General features: G+C 36.2%; 1 protein-coding gene across 1 annotated transcript in view; it reads left to right on the top strand.

Annotated features, from left to right (window-relative positions):
- NPAS3 (neuronal PAS domain protein 3) overlaps positions 1-23,685 on the top strand; it is an 813,175-nt gene that overhangs the window by 415,856 nt on the left and 373,634 nt on the right. The window contains exon 5 of the mRNA XM_067534288.1: positions 5,069-5,151. Coding sequence (XP_067390389.1) covers positions 5,069-5,151 — 83 coding nt within the window. The remainder of the gene's footprint in view (positions 1-5,068; positions 5,152-23,685) is intronic.

The following is a 23,685-nucleotide window of genomic DNA, read 5'->3' as shown; positions in this document are numbered from 1 at the left end:
TTTTTTTTTTTTTTTACAAAGATAAGGTCCAGTTACGGCCACATCCATAGTTCCTGCCAAAAGTAATCTCCTGCTTCCATGTCAACCAGGACATTTTCCAGCCATTTTTCTATCCAAAGCTACACAACTTGAGGAGAGGTGTCTCCATTCTCTTGATATAAAAAGGGCTGTAGCATTCTACATTGACGGGACCAAGCCTTTCCGTCGCTCAACACAGCTCTTTGTCACAATTGCCGAACATATGAAAGGTTGCCCGATTTCCTTGCAGCGTATCTCATTGTGGATCACAGCTTGCATCCAACCCTGCTACGAACAGGGTTGTCTGACCCACCCTGGTCACCTTAAAACTTTCAGGTGTGAAACTGGGACCTGGTTCTGTCACTTTCTCCTCCTCCTGGTTTCTAAGGGATGTGTAGAGTGGCAACCCCTTGTTTCTCAAGGTGCCAGCCATCCTGGCTGTAGTTTGGGGGTTCCCTTCCATTGGGGTATTGTAAGAAATAACTCCTGGGTCATTTGGGGATGTCAGGATAGGCTTGGCTCCCTGCAAAGCTGATCTTAACCACAAAATGCCTTTTGGAGATGAGGGTTCCCAGTCTTCTGGTAGGGGAGAGTATTTGAGCTTTTCCTAGAGACAAGTCTCCCCCATAACCAGTGGTACAGGCAATGGGGTCTTCCATGGTGGCATCCCAGTCCACCTGCTAAGGGACGAAGGCAGTGGACTGACCCTCTACCCCACTGGGTGTGCGCCATGTGTGGTGGCTGTGAAGTTCCTTTGTTTCTCCACACTGATTTATTGCATTATGCATTTTATATTTAGTTTTTCATGACAAATTTGTTCAGGTATTTCATTGCTATGCTTGTTAGTTGGTACAGCATTAATTATTTAAATAGCATTACTAAACCAAATTAAAATACTTCTATTTCCTGAATGTGCTAAAACACTTTACATTTTAAATCTTCACAATGAAATTTGGAAATCTTGTGAATAATAGAAAAACTGTGATTCTGTAGCTCAAGTTAGTTTTTTCAATATTAAAAATAATGTACTGTTATGAGTGTTCAGTTCTGAGGAATGGAAAGGTCTCCACTCTGCTCTCTCTTAAGAATTTAGGGCTAGGTTCTCAACTCCATGATCAGTTATTTCTCTGATTTATAAATCCTAAATTCTTTGGATTCTAGGTTTCTTGGAAATTCTATGAGAAAATGGTGTGAACAATTAAAATTTCTATGGTAGTGTTTCCACTGGGAATTTGAGGGGATGCAAATTAATTAAAGTGACACAGATAGTTCATCCACAAAATAGTTAAGTAACCAGTTTATGAAAATAGATCTGTTGTAAGATTTGCACCTTACTGAAGCAATTGTCTATTATGTTATTTATAATGGGCTCGATTAGTACTTTGTTCCTAGTCCAGGAAGTCATATAACTGCACTGGTACAGGACATGGCTTCATCTACTCCCTTGCTCCTCTCTGCTCGTACCTCAGTCCTTCCTTATCTGCTTTGTTATGATAGAAAATAGTGGTGTCACGCATCTGTTTTCCCTGACTACATCCATACTCCCTATCCCTGCAAGCTCTATATGATTGTGTATGGTGGGTGGAGGATCGCTTAGTCACCTGCATGGCTGCATAGGAACAGGTTATAATCTAACCCATAATAAATTATTTTATTTTGCTCTGCTCTCTGAGTATCCTATATCTAATACAGATTTTTAAAAGTAGTGTCTTTAAATTGGGCAAGCAGGTAAAGGGAATAAGGCTATAGACTGGATTTAATAAATGAATCAACTCTGTTACTGGGCTACCAAATTGCATAAGAAGCCCATTGTGTTTCTGAAACGTTCCAATCTGGTATACCCTTGTATACCAAAATACTATTTTTCTGATGCAGATGAACAGCATGAAATCAACTGCTTGAGGCTGGAAAAAGTAAAATATTGAGGCAATGAAGTCACAACAGTGAGGAAAATAACATTGTTCTTCATGTTTTGGAATTATCAAAACATTATTGTCTCATTCCTCAAAATGCCAAATACGATAGTGAGGGTACAAAGAAAAAATAAAGTACAAGTTAAGAAGTACATATTTAAGATCTATTCAGTTACCGGTAAGGCTAGCATTGGAGCTTGGCTACCAGAGGCTTAATGGTTTCCTGTTTAACATATTTATGTTGGTTGTTAAATTAGAAATTGTCATTATAGCCCCACATTACCTGGATAAGGGCAAAATGCATAAATCAAGAGGTGTTCCAGTGCCATAAAAATGACATTGAACTGAATGGCATGAAACTCTTACAAGATACTTATGTACATGGCTACCATGTACCAAGACACACATGTAGATTTGTAGGGGATTTGATTGACAAATATTAAAGGTATAATTATCCAGTCCAGTTTGCATTTTCTGACGTCAGCTCACTGATATTGAATATTTTAATTTGAACTTTGAAACTGATAGGGTCTTAAAGTATAAAAAGACAGATGAGCTATTAGTAAAAAGGCTTCTAAATCTCAGATATCACTTTAAAACTCCACATGCAGATCATTTACTGATTTCCAATTGTTCATATCCCTAGACCTTATTTAAGTTATGTCATTCACACACTGAACAACCATAATGTGCAATTAACACTAGAACTGGAAGCAATAATCAGTAAGTCAGCTACATTTAAAAATATGCCAGTGGATTTTAGGGAGTGGTGTACAGGAATAGACATAGATAATTAATCAGAAAAAAAATCTGAGTAGTGATATCTTTAGGCTAGGTGTGAAAAATAAATCACAGTCTAGCTGGAAGAAAGAGAACCAGTTAAGTGTTGTTTGTATGTTTGCTTTAAACAATGATAATATAAAAAGTAAGAGAAGAAACAATGCTTAAAGGTAGAAAACCTGTAGATTTTTCTCACTTTGTTTCTTACAAACCATAATGAAATGGCTGTACTGTGTGCAGCACTTACTGATAGTAAACACAATGGGAACACTGATAATCCTTACAGTGCTGCATATCTTACTCTGCCCATAGTAAAAGCTAAAGTTTCCCTCTGCACCTCCCGTTCACGCAAACTACTCAGGGTGTTTCGGGGGGCAGGGTAAATTAGATGGAGGGGATCATCTATAAATATGAGCCTGTGTGTGGAGGACTGGGAAAGAAGACCACTTCATCTGCAGGCAGCAGTAATCCTAAAGAATTTACAAATTTTGAATGTATTAATTTTGTGCCTAAGCTGTATGCTTGATCAAAATTCTGAAAATTACAGGAGTTCATGTAGCTATGGGAAAAGGAGAGACAAAAACACTGATGAGCAAAACTGTTCATGGTGGGAGAAATGGGGGTCAGCTTGTGGAGTGAAAACCAAAAGTAAATTGATTAGTAAGAAACCAATTCCAGTACAAGAATAATATTGATGTGACATATCTCTTCAGCTATTGTGTGAAATAAAAGTGCATAACTGATTGTGACATAAAAATCTATTGTCTCAATTTAGTGTGTAATGAAAGAATCTGGGAAAACACTGCATTTGCTTTTAGCTGTTCTTATGGATGTTCTTGGTTTCCTTTAGGAGAGTAGATGAAGATGACAAGGAAAATATTGAGTCTGGAGCAGTCACCATTTATAACTGTTATAGGCTGTTGCCTGAATCTGTTAACGATGAAGCCACTTGTGTGTCCAGTATAAATAGTTCAGAATTTCCTTCAAGGAACTTACATGAAGCATCAGTAAAGAGTGATATTACACTTCTAAGTCAACATCACTGTCATTATTTGGCATATATCTTTGTGTGCAGATATCAGATTTGACAGTTGATATCACAGAAGCCTCATTCAAATTATTGCTCTAATTATTGCTCTTTCATTAGGCAATTAATAATCAGCCTGCTAGTAAGTTAGCTTGTTCAGTAACAGCTCTGGACTATTGTGTTGGTCTATGTTTGTTGTTACCTATTAAAAAATATTATCACTGAGCTTCCTTGGCTTAATGCATTGAGTTAAATTTTGTCTTCAAGGCACAGTGGTGTGTAGAGATTCATCACTGCTATGTAGTCTTCAGAGGCACTGTACTCCAGAGTCTTAGGTGGAGTGTGGGCCCAATGTGGGTAATGTACAGCAGCTGCAGTATGTGCTTCCTCTCTTCTGTCTGGTGTGAATATGTTTGCCCTCTGCAACGGGGAGAGGAGTATCTTTTAGTTGTCTTCCCTTTTCCCACCTCTCTTGTTCCTCACTCCATGCAGTGCTAGACACAATCTGGGCCTACAATGAAAAACTCTGTATCTGCAGTAGGTTACTTTCTTCCCTCCTTGGCTGGCATACCATATGAAGTAGAGATTAATTAAAGCTCCACTGTGTGATTTCTTGATTTTCTCTTATTTTAGTCATCATTGCCCCTGAACACTTAATTGCAAGTTACTCCCTTTCTATTTTTAAAACTATTTGTTTTAACACATAGTATAGAGATTGCTGTTTGAAAACACAGCAGTTACCTAACAGTGGTATCTGGGATATTGCAATATTGCCTTACACTTACGGTAGGAAATAGTTCTGATACCTCAGATACCATGGTGAGGAAATTGTTTACAAATGGTGAGTTTTTCAGTCACTGCAGTTCTTCAGTTCACTTTCAGATGAAGGCAGTAACATGTTCAGAAAGACATCTTTTTTATCTTTACAATTATGGAGTAATTTTTGGTTTTTGTCTGTACATATGGATGCACACACATTGTATTTAGTATCTTCTACTTTAGTATTTTTTACCAAATCTAGTCTATAACCTTAGCAATATGAACAAAGAAACTTCTGTAGGAACTTGGTCCATATTTATATAGCCTGTTCATTTTCATAGTTCTTGGGCACTTTCACAGCTTTTGAAAAGAATAATTTTATGCTGCAAAATTCAAGTCACTGAAAATTATACAGTGATTTTACTTACTATAGTACAAGGCAAAATTGTAATTAACACTAGTGGCGTTTAAAATGCAAGAATTCATATCTGTAGTGTATTTGCAGTGGTGTGATCAGGGATACAATATGACTGAAGGTGAAGACATTGGAACATAATTGTTTTTTATTCAGTTATAGGTGCCCAGCGCAGGAGAAGCCCCAGCGCCCTGGCCACTGAAGTATTTGAATCACATTTGGGAAGTCACATTTTACAGGTAAAAATAATGGCTTTATGAAAATAATCAAAATAACTAGACAGTAACAATATGTAATATTTATGCCCATTATTTGAAGCTGTTGTTATCAGAACTTACATTTATGAGATTTTTGCAGATTCAAATTTTTTCTTTTTGGAAAGTTCATGTGTCAGAGAAATTTAGTGAGAGGGGAAGGGCAAGTATTCTTTGTGCTGTAATAATTTAGATGAATCACACCATCTAGTTGTATTGGACTGTGCAGTAACTGTTGTTTACAGAATGACTGTATATGTTTGTGTGTATATAAAACAGCACTTTGTGTAGATAATTTGATTTTTCTTAAGTGTCCTATTCAGATTTGGATTTTCTTTTCCCAGTTTGGTTTACAAGCACCGTTTTCCTTCCTCCACGCACAATTGTCATGACTCTAACAGTGCAAATTACAAATACCTTCACAGAGAAGAAATAACAGCATGTCTTCCAGGTCTTAGTAGTAAATGAGATAAGAATAATTTGATTTTTCCCAAAGTATTTTATGACACTGTACAGTAGGCATATGTGAAAAAGATTAGGTTGAACAGAGATGACCAGATAGAAATATTCATATATGTTCTGTGTTTTGCTTTGTCAGAGTTTGGTGATTCCGTGAAACGTGTTAGGTTTTAGTAATCAGATATGTTGTAGAAGCAAGTAACAAAGGTAAACAGCAACAAAATGGGGAGTGTTTTGTCAATGAAGATAAAAACTTAAAAACAAACAAACAAAAAAACCTTATGGAAATAAGAAACCTGCTGTGCTTATAGTCTTTTCTAACTGCAGCACTAAATAATTGCTGTTACTTAGTAGAAATTTCTGCTTCTCAATCCAAGTATGCAGCATGGAATATTGTCTTTTGATATGCAAGAGAGGCAAGTTAAGATGCTATAATGAGAAATATTCTATTTCATCTGAAACAATTGAGAGGTATTTCTCTGTACTACTGCAGCTGTAGCTTTCAAAGGAGCTATGGATAATATCCAGATTTTATACCTTTTTACAGTTAACTAAATGAAAAATGGTAACAAAGATAATTCTAGCAAAACGTAAAATTTATGAGTGAAATAAATTTCCTTTCAGAGCAAAAAATTATGAATGAAGTGATTTAATTATTTGTACGCCCTTGGCAGAGGTCTAGGTTCAAGTTTTTAATGCTGGAAGCAAATACTTTATATTATGGTTTCTGTACCAAAAATGAAAAAGGTGTACCACTGTGTTTTGCATATTAGATGCAAATGCTGTTATGCTGTTTCACAGATATAACATAACAAAAATAAATAAATAAGCAGCAGTTTTGTGATATTTGAGTTTGTGGAATTTGTCAGCATATTGCTATGAATATATAAACACATACTGTATATCATAATGGTACGTTTTTTACAATATGTATTACTAGTAATATCCAGATAGGACCTCATTGAAATTGATTTGTATCCAGTTTTAATCAGGTGTCAATTATGACCCTATAATATACATACAGTTCATCCTATTATTTGAGGTCTCTCGGACTTACAAAATATTTGGAATGTAAGTTTTTCATTCACTGAATGGCTAAGAAGCTTTCATCATTTTTTTTATCTATTTAAAGCAGGTTTCCTTTTTATTTTGGATTTCCTCCCACTAATACATAGAGGCCACAGCATTTCAGGATGTAAGAGTTATCATATAGACAGCAAAAAATCACTACAGCATCTAAACATGGAGTTGATGGTTTCCAGTCTGCGTCACCATAAATTCCATATTGAATATCTGTTAAGGTGTGGCCTTTTCAAAGAGGGTTTTGGTCTTTCCAAATTGCTTCCATTAATCTTTAGCTGAATTGATAGGTGAAAGTTCTAGGGTGACATTTAAAAGAGAACAGATTGTTGATGATGGATAAAGAGCCCAGTGAACTTATAATGAATGTAAGTTAGTCATGATATGTTAAAAATCTTGTCTTGCTTTATGTGTAAAAACAACACTTAGTAAGAGATTATAGGGAAAGCATTGAAATACAGTACCTACTACTTGCAGGAACCTCAGAATATCACCTTGTTATGTTGTTGGTAGAAGCACTTTGTGATGTCATTGGTAGAAGATTTCCAGAAGGTAGCAATACTAGTAATAATAACTAGTAGTCACAAACTCATCTATAGTCTGCTCCAGTATTTCTTTTGGGGCACTACTTCTAGAAATGACATTCAAAGCAATATTGTGGTGGCGGTTATTTGAGAGAGAGATGAACAGAGAAATCCCTGCCAACTTGCAAAAAGTATAATATTGCGGGAGTACCCATATTTTTTGGAATCTGTTATCTAAGGAAGCTGGATTAATAGTTAAATCTCTTCAATGCCCTTTACCATTAATATTTTAAAGTCCTGGCTAAGAGTAAATTCAGAAATTAAAGAGACTTTCTAATACTTTTGATATTTCAAAGTTTATTGATAGACACATGAGAACCATAATATAGTCTATATTAAAAAGTGTACTTAGTTTGTTTATAGTGATATACAAATAGAAAGAGAGTAACATCTTTTGACATTTAAAATCTGGATTCTACAAGCAAGTATTTTCAGTCAATCATGTCAAAAATTTCAAGGCCACAGCCAATTGCATTATATCATACTGAAGAGATGATTCCCACGGATGGTTTATGGCCGAAAGAAACTATCTACAAAGTGCTCAAGGAGAAAAAAAAGGAAATACCCCCAAATACTATTATAGCAGTAGCCTCACTATAAGAAAAGAAGCTTTCAGACATTATCCAATTAAAACACCTGGTTGAAGAAATAGTGAGAATGCCTTGAATAGAGGAGAAGCCAGGTAATTAGAGTTGCCCATTAATTATTAGCAAGACTTCATTCATTATACCCCACATTCATCTTATGCATGAGAGTAGCTTTATAATGAGGTTAGGCTGCTATGAAAAATGTCTTAAATTTTACCTCTGGTGTATTTTTTTACTTCATTATAAGTTCAATGAAAAATATTGGTTTCTGTATCTCTTATTGGCAAGCTTCAGCTCAAGCAGGACTTAAAAGTTAAGAAGAATATGGTCACTTTACATAAGACCTCTTAATACTTTCTTTAACTTCTTAACTATTGAGATTAAGGAAAAGGATCAGTGACCCCATATTCTTCATATAATCAAGAACGATCAGGAAATGTAGAACTAAATATAGAGAAAAAGGAAAGTTAGTGAATATATTTGCATATGCAAATTAGCTTAATTGATACTGCTTGCCTCTACAGGGATTTTTCATTACAAACTGGAGTGCTACATTGTTCAGCTCATATTGAGTAATTTAGTAACTAATGAGACCAGTTTGCACTAATTTGCATATGATAAATGAGCTTAATTGCAGTAAATAACTTGGAGGCATAATTACTTAATTTTCCTGTGTTGCACGGCTTTTAAGTTCACGTATGAACAACTCAAGATAATTTTGCATATTTAAATTAGTTGCTTTTAAAATTTCTTGCACAAAAAAGAACATACCTTAAGATTTGAACTGTAAAACAATTGACTGTAAAGTTTACAGTATTTTTAGTTAAAATTTAGACAAGTTTTTAAATCTGTGTTTTGTTTTATTTTTTTTTTATGCTAAGATCTTCCCATAATAGAAATATTTGGTATTAAACACCCTGCAATAAACTTTTAAATGTAAGATTTGAAAAGAAAGATTCCATTAACAATAATAACAGCAATGTTGTATCTAAATTGGAGTGATTTATACTGACTGTGTACTCCTGTACATAAGAGCAGTAGTGTTTTAAAATTGAAGTCAGTGCTGTGAAAGTGCCTAATTCACTGTTCAGCAACTGTAGTTTTTTAATGATGCATTAAATTATTATACACAGTTGCACAGGCAGTGGTTGTGTTCGACTCTACGAACTGCCCTACTACTGTACTTCTAGTCAATTTTTTGTGTATCGTTCCTTTCAGTCAGAAGTCTCTTCAGGTTTCCGTTTTTTGTGGACTTTATCATGGTGCCAGTTGTGACTGTGCTTTATGTCATGTGGCGTTGTTCACAAGGAAATGGATTGAGACCACCATTTCAGTTCCCATAGGTCAATGAAAACTACTTAGCCAACTTTTGGGCTATTACAGGCCTTAAATGGATTTGAGCCAGTGAACTAGAAGTGAAAAAGCTCAAAATTCCAGTGACAATCTCCTGAACCACCTAATAATACTATAATAGTGAGCCCAATTCTGCCTCCATGATTTGCAGGTGAAGTGGGACACTCAGTGTACTGATTTCTCCATCCTCTACTGAAAAGGGGCTCAGCTACTTTCTCAACAGCATTCTGTCCTTTCCTCAGAGCTTACAGGAGGTGGTGTGGGAGATTTGCCTAGCTGGGCAGGGCCATAAAATGTACATTGTCCTCATACCAGCCTTGAAAAAATCAGAGAAACAGAAATCCATTTCAGATTGTGCCTCTCCGTCAAGAGTTGAGATTCCCTCTTTCCTTTCTCTAAGGGTCTTCTCCATGGTGTTTCTGGTCAAGTGATTCCCTGACACCATGGCTTAGAAGGAGCCACATTGTGAAGGTGCAAGTCCAGAGCTAGCTGGGATTGTAATGCTGCAGAGTCAGAGAGACTATAGACGATAGTCCCTGGCCTCCTGTGGATTGGAAGATATCTGGCGTGTTTGTGTGCATGCTATATGACCTTTTCTGAGCTCAGGAAACTCCAACCCTTTGGTGGAATGGGAGAGGAGAAATTTCTACAAGCAATACGTAGTGGAGGTTTACTTCTCTTTTGCTCCATTCTATAGGATCTCACAAGTGATTGGGGCCATTGAGTTTATTTCTGCTTTTCTGCATTTAAAAACTCAAAATAACACAAAATTCACCCATGGATATAAGAAGCCTGCTGTATTGCTGCTAACATTTTACACAATTTACATTAAATTACATATTTATATCTAAGAGCAATATGTGTTTTGTTTTTGATTCACAAATACAGTGCCCAGATAATCCATTTATCAGCCAACATGTGAGAATTTAGTACAAACAAATCTGTGTGGGTCTAATAAAAGGTCATTTCTTGACTCTTAAATGCATTTTATTTGTTGCCAAATAGGGGTAGACTTAATGAAATCCTTTAATATCTGCTTAAAAACAACATTCTTATGATCCACAGAAATCTTTTTAGTTTTGAAAAATGTCCCTCCTTTTTTATATATTTGTAAAGAGAATATAGTTTTGTCTTAGTAATAAATGCAATACAGCAATAGTGGTATATAACTATATTAATGTAGGGTTTGTGGCACTGTGGACAGTGCTCTTTAAAGCTGGTTGGTTATTCATTGTGACTAGTGTCCACTGTGAATTTAACATTTCTTGCTACTTGCAAATCACTCAAAAACTATTCCTGATACATTTGGGTATAGGTGATACTAATAAAAATTCATCAAATAGTTTGGACAAAATGACTATAGGTTTTTTGACTATAGGTTGATTGTGAACTTTTTGCCAGCTAATTGTAATCACTATTGACATTTTGTTATTCATACCATGTAGTTGCTCACCCAACTTGAATAGAATAAAATTTTCAAAAAGAGCTAAGTCCCATTTTCAGAAGTGACTTAAGCACCTAGAAGATTGAGTTTCATTGAAAGACAATGGGATTGAGGTTCCTTAGTGTCTAAGTCAGTTTGGAAAAAAGGCCTTAACTTCTATAACTAAGGTGCTTTTGGAAATTTTATCTGTGGTCTTGTTTCTATTTCATGCTTGGGTGATTGAGACTTTTTTTAAACAGAAGAAAAACAAATAAGAATTAATGAGTAACAAACTTGTGTTATGAATTTTTGGGTAAATATTTATTTGAGCTAAATTAAATGAAGCTGTTGGGATTCATTCACACTTTCATGAATGGCCAGCAGTCATCAGAAAACTTGCTAACATCAATAATATAGAAACATGAATAGTAACAAATTGAATGAATTATCAAATTATATTTTTCATGTTTAACCAGTTCTACTACTCCTTTAATTAAAAACTGATGTGAAAAATTTTCCTCTCTCCTTCCAAAGGATGTAACGTCTTTGTCCTGTTGTAGAAACATGTGCCATCTTATACACAAAGGAAGAAAGCTATATAGAATTTCTAGGAAACTACCAGATCACCGAAGAGTTTTCTGAATATAATAGGCCTTGGTCTTCCATTTCTCTTCCTATTTTTGCAGCATTGTTATTGCAGCAATAGGGACACAGTGACATCCATCAAGCATGGTAGAATCAAAAGAAAGAGTTCACTAAAATGGAAAGAGTTCACTAAATGTTCTCGCTTACAATATCTTTTAAGATTTTAAATATATTTGTATTTATTTATAATAATCACTAACAGAACAACAAGACAATGACACTATTTGTTCTCATGACTAAGATGACATCTTGAAGGTGACAGATTAATTGGACAGTATGCTGGTAAAGTTTTTCATGCATTATAAACATGCATTGGGGTGTGTAAACAATGGAGTTTGTGCAAAACCTGTGACTCTTTACTGTTAAAGTCAGAGGAAAGATCAGGGAGCGGAGCAGGTCTTCTACATTTTTCAAGTAATGAAAGGTGACACAGGAGTTGCACACAGTTAATAATATAGTTTGGAAACAAAAAATGCTTCCCTTGAATAAAAAGAAGCAGTGACATTTAGCCATGTCAGTAGGGAGACTGCTAAGAGCTAAAACTGGCAAAACTAGATGAATGAAGCAGTTAATTTTTGTTCAGCCACAAATGTGTAAGTATTGTAAAACTTTGGGAAGTTTTAAAATTGATACAACATACTTTATGGTTATCCATTTTAAGTGCGGGGGGGGGGGGGGAAGTATAAATTGGCATCAAGAGCATAGGTGATCTTGGAGCTAGATGGATGGCAGGGCACATTTCCAGTCTTCCCAGAGATTCTTATTCGGGCATAGAGCCCTACCTGACCTGAGAATTGGAAGAGAGGAAAAACAGATAGTAAAGTGTTGGAGTGCTGTAAAATATTAGGAAGAAGATTCCTCTTCTCATGTACTATTTTCAACAACTGAAAGTATTCCATAATGAGGTGAACTCTCTACAACACTGGTCAGGATAGCAGTAGTGACATGAGACTAAAGGTGAGGAAGCAGCAGATGGCAGTCCTGGAATAGATGATTATGCCAGTCCAGAAAGGATATTAACTAAAAGGATTCTACTGCTGACTTGGAAATTTGTGGATAAGAAATGGCAATTGCTAATGATGTCAATGGTGCAATATGTGAGTATAAAAGGTGACAGTTCAGTTTCTTATAGAGCTGTACTGGATTAAGGAGACAGGTTATTAACAGATCTATGTTAGCACATGGCATAGGAAGGAAACGTGGGGAAGTGTACAAAACTTTAGTCACCCTTATGATACATTTGGGGGCAGAGATCTAGACTTGCTGAAAGAAAGGAGGGTGAGGAAGTAGAATGATTACTATTGACATTCAACATGGCAGATTAAATTTATATATCAATTGTTAAAATAAAATGGAATTCATGGAATGAGAGGTTATGTAGTTCAAACCAGTCAGTGAAATGGTCTTTAACAGTGTCTTGGCAGTTAAGAGTCGTGCATTGTGTGATAAAATGGAATATATAGGTGACCAGATAGATTGGAGAAGAGGATTAAAGATGGCATAGGCATCCATAGGAGAGCGATTTCGAAAGACATATGCTCCACTTTATATATTTTAATTATGAATTTGACCCTTATCTTTGTTACACATAATTCACTGTTATCAGACTCATTCCTGTGTTCAAATAATATCCAAAGCTTTCACGGGGGAAGCTGGAGGAGACACTGGTTGAGCTCATAGAGATATAATCCAAAAGGTAACGGACCATGAGAGAAAGGAGTTGCATAAAAAAGGTAGACAGGCAGGAAAAACTAAAAACTATTTTACACCCATGCAAAAATCTTTAAAGGCAAAAGTACTTAATCTAGAATACCTGGTAACAGAACACAATTTAGGCATAATAGGCCCTTCTGAAGCATGATGCAATAATGCCATGTATTAGATTAAATTTAAATTTAGATTTAAATTTAGATTAAATTTAGCGAGAAAGACTGATTTACGCCATAAAGGAGAGGGAGTAGTATCATATTGGGGGGGGGGGGAACCCTAAAAAACCATTAAAAACAGATTTGAAGAAAATGAAATTTCCAACTGGGCAGAAAGAATCTATACAAATCCCAAATTCTAAGGGTAGAAATACGATAGATTAGGTTATATCAGGGGCAACTGGATCAGGATAATAAGATTTAGTGTTGGGTGCTCAATGTTGGGAAAAAGAAAAATGCCACATAATCTACTGAAACACTAATATCGTATGACATCAACTGTCCAAATATTAACTGTTCAAAAGTTACATCAGAGCACAGTTTAAAGACAGGACTATAGGACTAACACCCATAGGGTATGTTTACACTCATGACAGCACTGTCGGCACAGCCGGATCGATTCTGTGGGATCGATTGAGCAGCAGTGGAGACCCGCTCAATTGATCTGGAAGTTGACAGCATTAATCCACCTCACAAAAAGATTAACGCTGCATTGACAGGAGGGTATTTCCCTCAGCAGCATAGTGGGGACTCTGCGCTACGTAGAAGTTAGGAAATCAATGGGAGATACGCACGCTACTCTACATAGCTTGCATATCTCCCATTGACTGCTATCGAATTTCACTGGCAGGGTAGAGCAGGCCATAGTGCCACGAAAACGTTAGTAGGATCACTAAGAACTATAGAAGACAGTTTTATAGTATGTCTTCATTGGAATAGGACACCTTCAGTAACAGTATTCTGCTGTAGATTCAAGTATTTCGTTTTCCAGGGCTGAATATATAATATCCACATTGGAGTCAGTTCAGGGTTGATCACAAGACTTGTACTTCTAGTACTGATTTTAATCCTACATTACTGTACTCTGTGAGCTGAGTTTTGTGATCATTGAAACATGTATGAATCCAGAGCAACTTCACTGAAGGCTATGAAATCATTCTGGAAATTAGAACAGAAGTTGACTGAACATATTTGATTTTCTTAAAGAGGAGAACTAGGAACTAAAGGCTAGTTCTGAGTCTGAAAAGGCTAAATACATTTGCACAGGCATCGTTGTTTAAAATTCACACTTCCGATCCATCATCTGGAACACGACAAGAGGACTTCCCATGCTCAGGAGACTCAAAAGATGCTGATTTACATATTCCAATTTGTCCCAGTCATAAGTAGTACATTAGATTGGATCAGGAAGGGCAATGCTTTCAATCCAAAGCTATGTCATTTTAATAGTAGCTTCTCAAGGGGGTATATATTAAGAGGAGACCAAGGGGTGGGGGATATATAATCAAGTATCAAATTGTTTTGCAATTGAAGCTTGAAGCAACATACTTAAACCTGCATCCTATATGGCAACTATACATGTAGTTGCGTTTAATAAAGAAATATTTGATCTGAGCTGGATACAGCGTACCATAGTGTGTCATTTCATTCCTCAGAAAGTATTTGAAGAAAATAACATATCTCAGCACTGTTTGTTGACTGTTTTGTTGTCACCTGCTGAGTGTTGTCATTTCCATAGCCAGTGGGCTGTATTGAATCAGACAGAAGGAATAGGTCATTAACAGAAATGGAGGACTTTCTGCAGCCTGTAGAGGCTGAAGAGGAATTTTTTTTTCCTGCTACATCAACAAAACGATGTTTAATGGAGTCTTCATTCAACTATGATTTGGGGGTTTAGCCCTATTTCCATCTGAAGTAATGCAGGGGTTCTCCAAAAAGAGCTATATATTGAATGGAGATAGTAAAGGTACAGATGGGGACTTTTTAAGATTTCTTGATTTTTGGATATATAGGTTTTTGTTCTCCTGCCCCATCCCCTGGTTTGCAGTACCAATCACACATTCATCTGAGGTAAAAAGGCTCTCCATTTGATTAATGAATAGAATTTTTTTTTTAAAAAGAAAAAAGCATTTTCTTGTATATACTGTTACTATGAACAGTGTCATTTGTCTCCACTTACAGAAACTACCAGTAACACAGATCCAAAGTTGATTGCATTGTTCATTTCAGACCCCGTGGAGAAAAACCTAGAAATAATCTTTAGGAAGTCTTTAATCCATCTAGTACAAATTTTTGAAATATCCTGTTTTTGGTACATGTCAGTGCATGGTGGGTTAGATTGGTGCAAGCATCCTTCTTAGTTTTGATTTATTTCCTTTTTCAGTGTTTGTAAGAAGTGCATTTGTTTCAGTTTCTTTACATGACTAAAATGCATGTACACATGATTCAGGCTGGATTAAGGTAATCCAGGATTCCAGGCACAAAACACAGGGCCCCTTGTGTCTCCAATTCCATTATCCCAGCCTTGTGCTGTTACTCTGCTCCCACCTAGAGTGGCAGCCAGAGGCAGCAATATAGGTCCTCTTATCCCTGTGTAACCCTTCCTGTCTACTAGCCCAGCATGAGACGGTCTATCTGCCCATGCTTTAATCTGGCCTTCACTTGGAAGGGGCAAACACCTTTGTATGCCTTTAAAAAGTCCAACATTTGCATGAATGTAAACATCTCATTCTGTGATGTAAATGGGCAGACGTCTATAAATGATGCTACTTTCTGCTGTGAACCAAGTGATATTAAAAGTTGTTTAAAGTTGATAATACTCACTAATAACAAGAACAGACACAGTTAAAAAAATCTGTGCTTGGAAAATTTCTATCTGTTTTAGTGTTATTCCCTGAACACTACATAATGAGGAATAGTGCTAGAGCTGATAAAACTTTCAAACGAAAGAAACTTTTCAAGTACATCCATTGTATTACATCTTCTTTGGGGAACCCTTTAATGAGATCACATAAGATGCAAGTCAATGCTGAATTAAACCCATTAATTGGATACAGCAGTTAGCCAATTAATCATTTATTTTCTTCCTGTATGTAAGGATATATATCCTTTTCACCATTTGAAGGGATTTTCTCCTATGACTCCTAGTAGTTTAAAATTATTATTTATACATGTCCTCATACATTGCTATAATATTATGCTCCTTTGATAATAGATAATTGAACTCAAACTATATTTTATGAGTTGCAAAGACTTTTTAAAATTGCATATTTTATGTAGTGATCACCCTTCCTGGGTGGTGACCTAAATAAATTCTGCATCCAGTATTTTTTCTTTAATTTTTGTCTTCTAATTGCTTACAGTTACTTGTGGTCTTAAATCTATATGATTTACCATATTTGCATAACCATAAATGATTAATTATGTCTCTGTAGCACACATTTTAAGAAACAGAAAATGCTCATTGATGGGTTCACATAGGTACTTATAGTTTGAGTTCTCACACTCTTTTGTAGTGGGACCATATCTAAAAATTGAAATCTTCATATGGGCTATCTCCCCTCCAATTTGCCAACATGCAGGACACCTCCTCTGTCAGTTGCAATCACATAGCAAACCATTGGCAACTACAGAAGTTGTTCACATGAAAAAATATTAGGAAAGTATTTAACATATTTTTAGCTCTCTTTTAATGTGGTTTAGCAGCTGTGGAGGAGTCAGCAACATGTGGGCCAACCAGCTCTCCACAGGCTCCCTGCAAATGCTCTATGAACCACAGTTTGAAAACCAATGTTAGAGTTTTATTAAAAACAAAGCCAAAGAAGTTAGTAAAGGAGCCTAACGTACACCAGGCCTGTAGAGATTCAGTGATATTCCCTATATAGTCTCCAAGAAAACCTTTAGGTGAGATTTAAACTCAAAGGCTTTACAGAATGCTTTGGTATTTAGAGCAATGAAAGTTTTAGTCAAATGTCTATCACGGTTTATAATTCACTGATTTATGTATATTAAGTATGCTGTCAACAGACAATACTGGAAATAAAAAATATGCCATCTGTTAACTCTGAGAACAAAAAAATTGAGATCTTAAATAAATTCATTGAAAGAATGTGCTGCTGAGTTTGGCTTCATTCTTTTTTTTTTTTTTTTTAATTTCTTCCTTTACATGTCTGAGGCAGTGATGATCAAGACAGGGTTTTTCATCCTTTACAAATTATGCAGTCAAGCAAAAACAAAGATACAGTATGATATTGCCTTTGATGAAAAGGGATAGATATTATCTTAAATATAAACAGTACCAAACAACAAAGTTGTTTGCAATGAAGTGCATGCTAGAAAGTATGTTTTTTGAGGACTCTCTATTGCTTGAGCTACAGAATAAAAACGGAAGAAGTGATACATTTTTGTTTGTTTTTAAACCCAAAGCTACAAGGTCTGAAAATGAAAGTGGTCCTTCTGATCTTAATACTTACAATATTTCTGCCACGTCCCCTTTCTGGCAGTCAACCATTTTTTATGCTTTACAATCTGCCCATGGATGCAATATAGTTTTTTAATATCTGCCAGTTCGAGATGTGTACTGTTTGGACACAGATATACACATTAAACACCAGACCCTTCCGCAGGGTGTTCAGTAGGAGAGCAGAAGGATCTCCAAAAGGATGATGCTTCCTGACTAGTCCTTGCGAAGTAGGGCCCTTGAGCCTCCACTGTTACAGTACATTTCTGCACTGCTTCCCATACCTCCCAGTGCTTGCCAGTACCAAGTTGGTACTAATGCTGCAAAGGCTCCCCCATTTCTCAGATGGATCGTTCCTAACTAGAACATGAATTCTCTGGAGGTGGGAGACTTGTTAGAAGGTGACTATAGCTGCCATTGCTGAGTCAAGGAGTGTATACCCCTGTAAGCCTTGTTCTGGAATGACCCTGCGTGGCTTCCCTCATGGGGAGCCTGCGGTTTTAGAAACTTAGAATGAGAGTGGAGAACAGCCTTCGTTCTAATAGGCAACATTTTATGATTTATTGTAACAAGGTCTTATCAAGTTTTGTTTTACTTCCTAATATGTAATAATTGCACTCTCAGCCCAAAGAAAAAGTTCAATCATGTTGTTTTTAAAGGCAATAAAAGGAAAACCGGTCACTATGATGAAGTATGGGTTTCTTTGAGAGCCTCAATTTCTCTAGTTTCAAGTATGTGTCCAGGGTGATGGTTGCAAATTTCTAAGTAAACCTTGCAGTTGTGTTAGCAGACTTTTACACAGAAGTCTCTGTCAGAGCATTTAAATACGTTTGTTCCCTTCTAAAGAATTTTCTAGAAATTGTGCTGCATCCGGATTTTGCCCCTAACAATTTCTAGCAGGGCACCAAGCAATAAAAATGGTTTAGAATTAAAGAATAACATGGATGATACCAGTGAGGCTCCCAGAGAAATAGACAGGAAAACTGAACGAACATTTGAACATTTTGCAATTTCATTGCAACTGCAAGACTTCATCGTCTGTGCCTAATTCGCCAGAAATGGCTGAAATGTTCAAGTTAGATGGTTAGTGGCATATGAAAGGGAGGCATACTTTGTTTATACAGTACTCCTTAATGGAGGGAAACTGCTCACGAGCCAAGAAACATGACTACAGGGCAGCAGCAGGCTGACCCACAGCAGACAGACAATCGGGTTTATCAGCAAAGCCAGCAGTAGCGCCAGGAAAGAAAAGCTGACATCCAGATGCCAGTGATACAGGAATCCTATCCAGACTTGGGCATATGGGTCCTGCATCTGTCAGTGTTGCACCAGCAGTTGCCTCCCAACCCTGAGCATATTCTGTATTACCAGCAAGTTACAGCTCCCAGCCAACACTGTGACTGAAATGTATAAGCCAGCTCTTCTGATGCAGCACTGTTCTGTTTGAAAGGCCGAGTTAGGTCAAAAGATGTTCTCTGGGAATGGATGGGGGTTGTTTCCATTTATGGCAAGATTGTAATATACAATTATTTTATTCTGTGAAGGCATTAACAAAATAGTAAACTACATAGTAATGAAATCGTAGCATTTTTAAGAATGCCAATAGAAAAAGAATCCACCTAAAAGACACAGGATCATATTTTAAGTTGAGTTTCCCACATAAGGGCAGCAAACTCAATTAATTTTGACTTGCTTGTTGTTCTGTGAGGCAGTGGAGATGACCCTTTAAATCAATACATGATACTAGATCTGCAGAGGCTCTGAAGTACTTTTCTCTAATAAGGAAGAGCAGTTGTTCTCTGTCTGCCCACCATTGGTCCCAGATTCCTGTAGAGGCCAAATCCTGTGATGATGCAGTGGGGGAGATCAGAGAGAGGGAAATTATGTAATAGAGATGACTTCTCCTTTTCTGCCTTTCTTCCTTCCTTCATCCTTCCCCCATCTTCCCACCTCCTCCAACACACACACACACACACACACACACACTTTACTCCTCTGGTAAGGTTCTGCTTGCTTTGCTAATCTCCGCTCACATAAACCATTTGAGGAATTTTCCATAGAGGGTTTTGAGACAGGAACACTCATTTCTCTGTGGATGTGGATAGCTAGTGAACTCATGGCACAACTATACAATTACAAAGTCTAGAGCTATGAAACTCAGCTCAGTAGCCACAGACTGAAGGTGTAAAACAAGTAACTTGGAAAGGGAGATTAAATCTCATTTCTTTATTTGTCTGTGAATTTCTTCAGAGATTGTTGTTTTCAACCTGTTCCTCAGTGGGGCACTAGCCATCTGACTCCCCTCAAAGCAAAATTCAGTTCCGGTATAAGTGGCCACAATTCTAGGGCTGAATTTGGCCTTGCTCCTTGACTACAGCTATCTCTTCATGTACTAGTGAGACAACAATGAAGTTGTAAAAGGGAGCTCTGAGCAGGCGTAGTGAACACACACTGCTTTCTATCAGCTCCCCCCTCCCCCCCAAAAAAATCTTTGCTTATATTTGGTTGGTTTTATTTTTGAAGGAGTCTTGGTCAATATTTTGTTCTACAAACACTTGCCGCGTGTGGTGATTGTTGGGAGCTAGTATGGTCTGGCAGGAGGGTTGTGAATGTTTCCCACACTTCTATGACTATTAATAAGACATGGATTCCTCTGGTTTAATTATGAATGATATTTAAAGGATTACTGACTACAGCCTGTATTCTGTAACTATGTAAATGAAAATGGCAGTCCTTTAAAATAAGTATCCAATAATTATTAATTAATTTAGTCAATACTACAAAAATGTTAGTTGTTTGGAACTAATGTGGCTGTAATCGGCTTCCACCTTGGGGATTTCATTGTAGTTTAGCAATTATGTACTTTTATTTAAAGTGTTAATAACAATAATACTTCTCTTAAGGCATGATTTTATGAAGTGCATTTCTCATTTCTAACCAGACCTGAAACTAGAGGGGAAAATACAGTTCATCTTCTTGATAAAATAAAGTGAGTATTTCAGTATAAAGCATACAGAAAAGAGAGAGGGCAAGAGAAGGTACATTACCCATGTCTTACCATTTTAGCTGTCATTCTAATACAGATAAAACAGGGGTAAGCTCTGTCTTAGTAATACATCCCTCTTGATCCATGCTAAACAGTTCACTTTCTTTAAGGTGAGGTTGTACTATTTCTTTCTTCCAGACGCTTTTCCCAAGTACTACTAAAGCTCCATTCAGTTTTCACTTGAATATCTATATATTTCTTTGAATATATATGTATTGGCTACTCTGTTCCGATTTTGTAACACATAGTTTTAGCTGTGTCACAAGGTCATCTGTCAGCATAATCTTATTTCCTGGAAAGCATTTTATGCATGATATAATAGTAGGAGTAAGTGACTCACATTAGAAAAAGGAAGAATAAAAATTCAAAGGGGAATTCCATCAGACATTTCATGGGTGCCAGGTTGAAAAGTGTTCAAATTTCTTTAATTTCATTTTTATTATTATTTTGCTGTGTTGTGTTGCTTTAAGGAGTGTATTTAAGTCAGATTTTTACTAACCACAAATAGATTATATATTGTCTCACAAAAGGACACCAGTTAATTAAAACAAAAGAAACAACTGTCACATATAAAACAATACACATATAGTGGTAGATCTAAAGAGTTTAAGCTAACAGTAAGTTTATTAAATTATTTTCAAAAAGCAGAGGGGGGTCTTGTTTCTGCATAATTTAACAGCCAATATTATGGCAGTTTCATATTTCTCATATTATTTTAATTAAAATTGAAAATGATGTTATCTAATTATTCTTCACCATTCCCTGCTATTAGATTAGCAGATTGATCCAGCTTCTGCATTTCTACAAAAACCTAAGACAAGAGCAGGCCTGAATGCCCAGTTATTGCATGGCATACTTTTGTTCTTTCACTGTGGAGGTTGGAACTATTAATGGGGAAATGGTAGTAAACAACATTTCAGACTGTCTAGCTGATTAACAGCATTTGTATGAATAAAGAGATTTCCATTTAGCCATCATGGCCATGAGAAAGATATGGCTATTCATGGAGCAGCGGGGATGATTACATATAGATAAAATATTTCTTCCTTAGACCAGAATCCTCTCATTACACACCACTCAGGCTTGAATAATAAGTTCCTTCCACTTTACCCGTTGCCCACTGCTATGCACACCTCAAAGTTTGGACAACCAGGAAGAAACAATAAGGAATGAGCCCTTTCAACAGTTTTTTGTGTGGGATTGGCTTTATTCTGAAGTAATGTGGTCGAAAACAGAAAAATATTGAGGTCATCTTTGATAATTTTGAAATTGATCCTAAGTGATGTTGTATTATTCTTCTAGCTTTTCAGAAAGTACAGAAGAGCCTTCCCTCTTGAGAATATTTATGGCAACAAAAGGCCTTGGGTCAAACTCCTCAATTGACAGCATCCCAAATACATCACAGTGGATTATTAATTGCATTATTTTTATTCAGTTATATTCAAATATATGCGAGCACTTAATATAGTAACTTAATACAGCGTGAGCAAAAATTAACAGACATTGTTCCCACCAGTATCAATCCATTTTATATAATAAAATATATGGGTCAGATCCCCAGCTAGTGTAAATTGGTGTAGCACAATTAAAGTCAATGAAACTATGCCAATTTACAACAGCTAGGAATCTGCCTTCCCTCTCCCGCACTCCCCCCAACATGCACACACACTTCTACCTTTTTTTAACTATAAAAATCATATTGATTGTAAAAGCCCCACTAAAAATAGGACAAAAATGCAAGAACAAACTACACATTTCTAACAGTTCTATAGACTTCATTGCAACTGATCAAAATTATCCAATATTATTTTCTCTTCTCTCTGAAATTTAGACCATTATTTCAGTTATGGAGCGGGGGAGGAGAAGAAGAGTAAAAAATCTTCCTGGCCACAATTTTAGGAATATGTAATTAATAAAATCCCAAAAAGGGTTTTCGGTGTTAAACTAACTCGGTTATCACTATATTCTTTATTCAGAACACAAAACATCTCAAATAAAGAAAAACATTGCATCTGTTTAGAAGATTTATCTTGTAAGAAGTTTGTGAGCTGGTCAGGATTATAAAGTAGATGTTACCTCTCATATTGAAATTTATGGTGACAAGTCTGTGGAAGTATACTTGTCTACTTTTAATGCTTTGTTCAGAAGCAAGAAACATAGTTAGCTACCTTGTAATTACACATCTTATACATGGAAATAATACTGGCTTGATTCTCTTTTCACTTTAAATTCACACCAGTGTTACTCCATTGACTCCAGTACAATTATTCCTGATTGACACCACTGTAAGTGAGAGAAGAGTCAAGCTTGAAAACTTTATGATCCTGAATTATCAGATAGTTTTTCTGTCTAGCTAATCAAGTGTTATTAACCAGTCTGTGTGGAATTATGATCTAGACCCCAGTGAAGCACAGTGCTTAAATATGTGCTTTTTTTTTTTTTTAAACATGTGCTTAAATGCTTTGTAGACATGGGACCTGAAAGAAGAAACAAAAGTTTTACCATCAGATACTTTTAGAAATACGGTAGTACCCAAGAGTGGAAGAGATATTGAGACACCCAGAGATTCCATGTGCCTCTGAGAAAAATGACTAAATTTGATTTGGTGTTTGGAAAGGATTTTGTAGAAGGATAGAAAAGCCTTTCATAGTATATATGAAGATTTTCTCCTTGAAATCAAGCACATCACTTAAGGACAGGATTGCTACTAACATCTCTGTCAATATAACAGAGACATTTATTAAAACGGGTATATTTCAGAATAGTTTTCTTGTTTTCACTTATTTTGTGCAGGAGGTATTACCCTGAATTTAAAAAAAAATCATTTTATTTTTCTGCAAAGACAATTTCAATTTGCAGCTCCATCCTCTTTTTGAAGTAGGTATGTGTTCGTTTTTTATCTTGCCTTTTGGCTCCAGGTTGTGTTACCGAATCATATCTTATCCAACCTCTAATCCATTTGAGATAGGCCATTATCTCAGACCAGCTAAACACTCCCACATTCATTGGGTGTTAGAACTTTTAAAAATACTTGCCTGTACATTTTGTAATGTTTTGGTCAATAGAGAAGCAGTATCAGTAGCTGTTAAAGTTGAGTCATTGATGCTTTCGGAGGGCCATCTCTCTCCCATTGGTTTCTACAGATAGCTTTGTGAAGCTAGGGAATTTCCTCAGAAG

The sequence above is a fragment of the Emydura macquarii genome, unplaced genomic scaffold (genome assembly GCF_026122565.2).
Source record: "Emydura macquarii macquarii isolate MOO-44397 ecotype Brisbane River unplaced genomic scaffold, CSIRO-AGI_Emac_v2 contig_374, whole genome shotgun sequence".
Taxonomy (NCBI): Eukaryota; Metazoa; Chordata; order Testudines; family Chelidae; genus Emydura; species Emydura macquarii.
The sequence above is the reverse complement of the archived record's forward strand: the minus strand, read 5'-3'. Positions and strand labels throughout refer to the sequence as shown.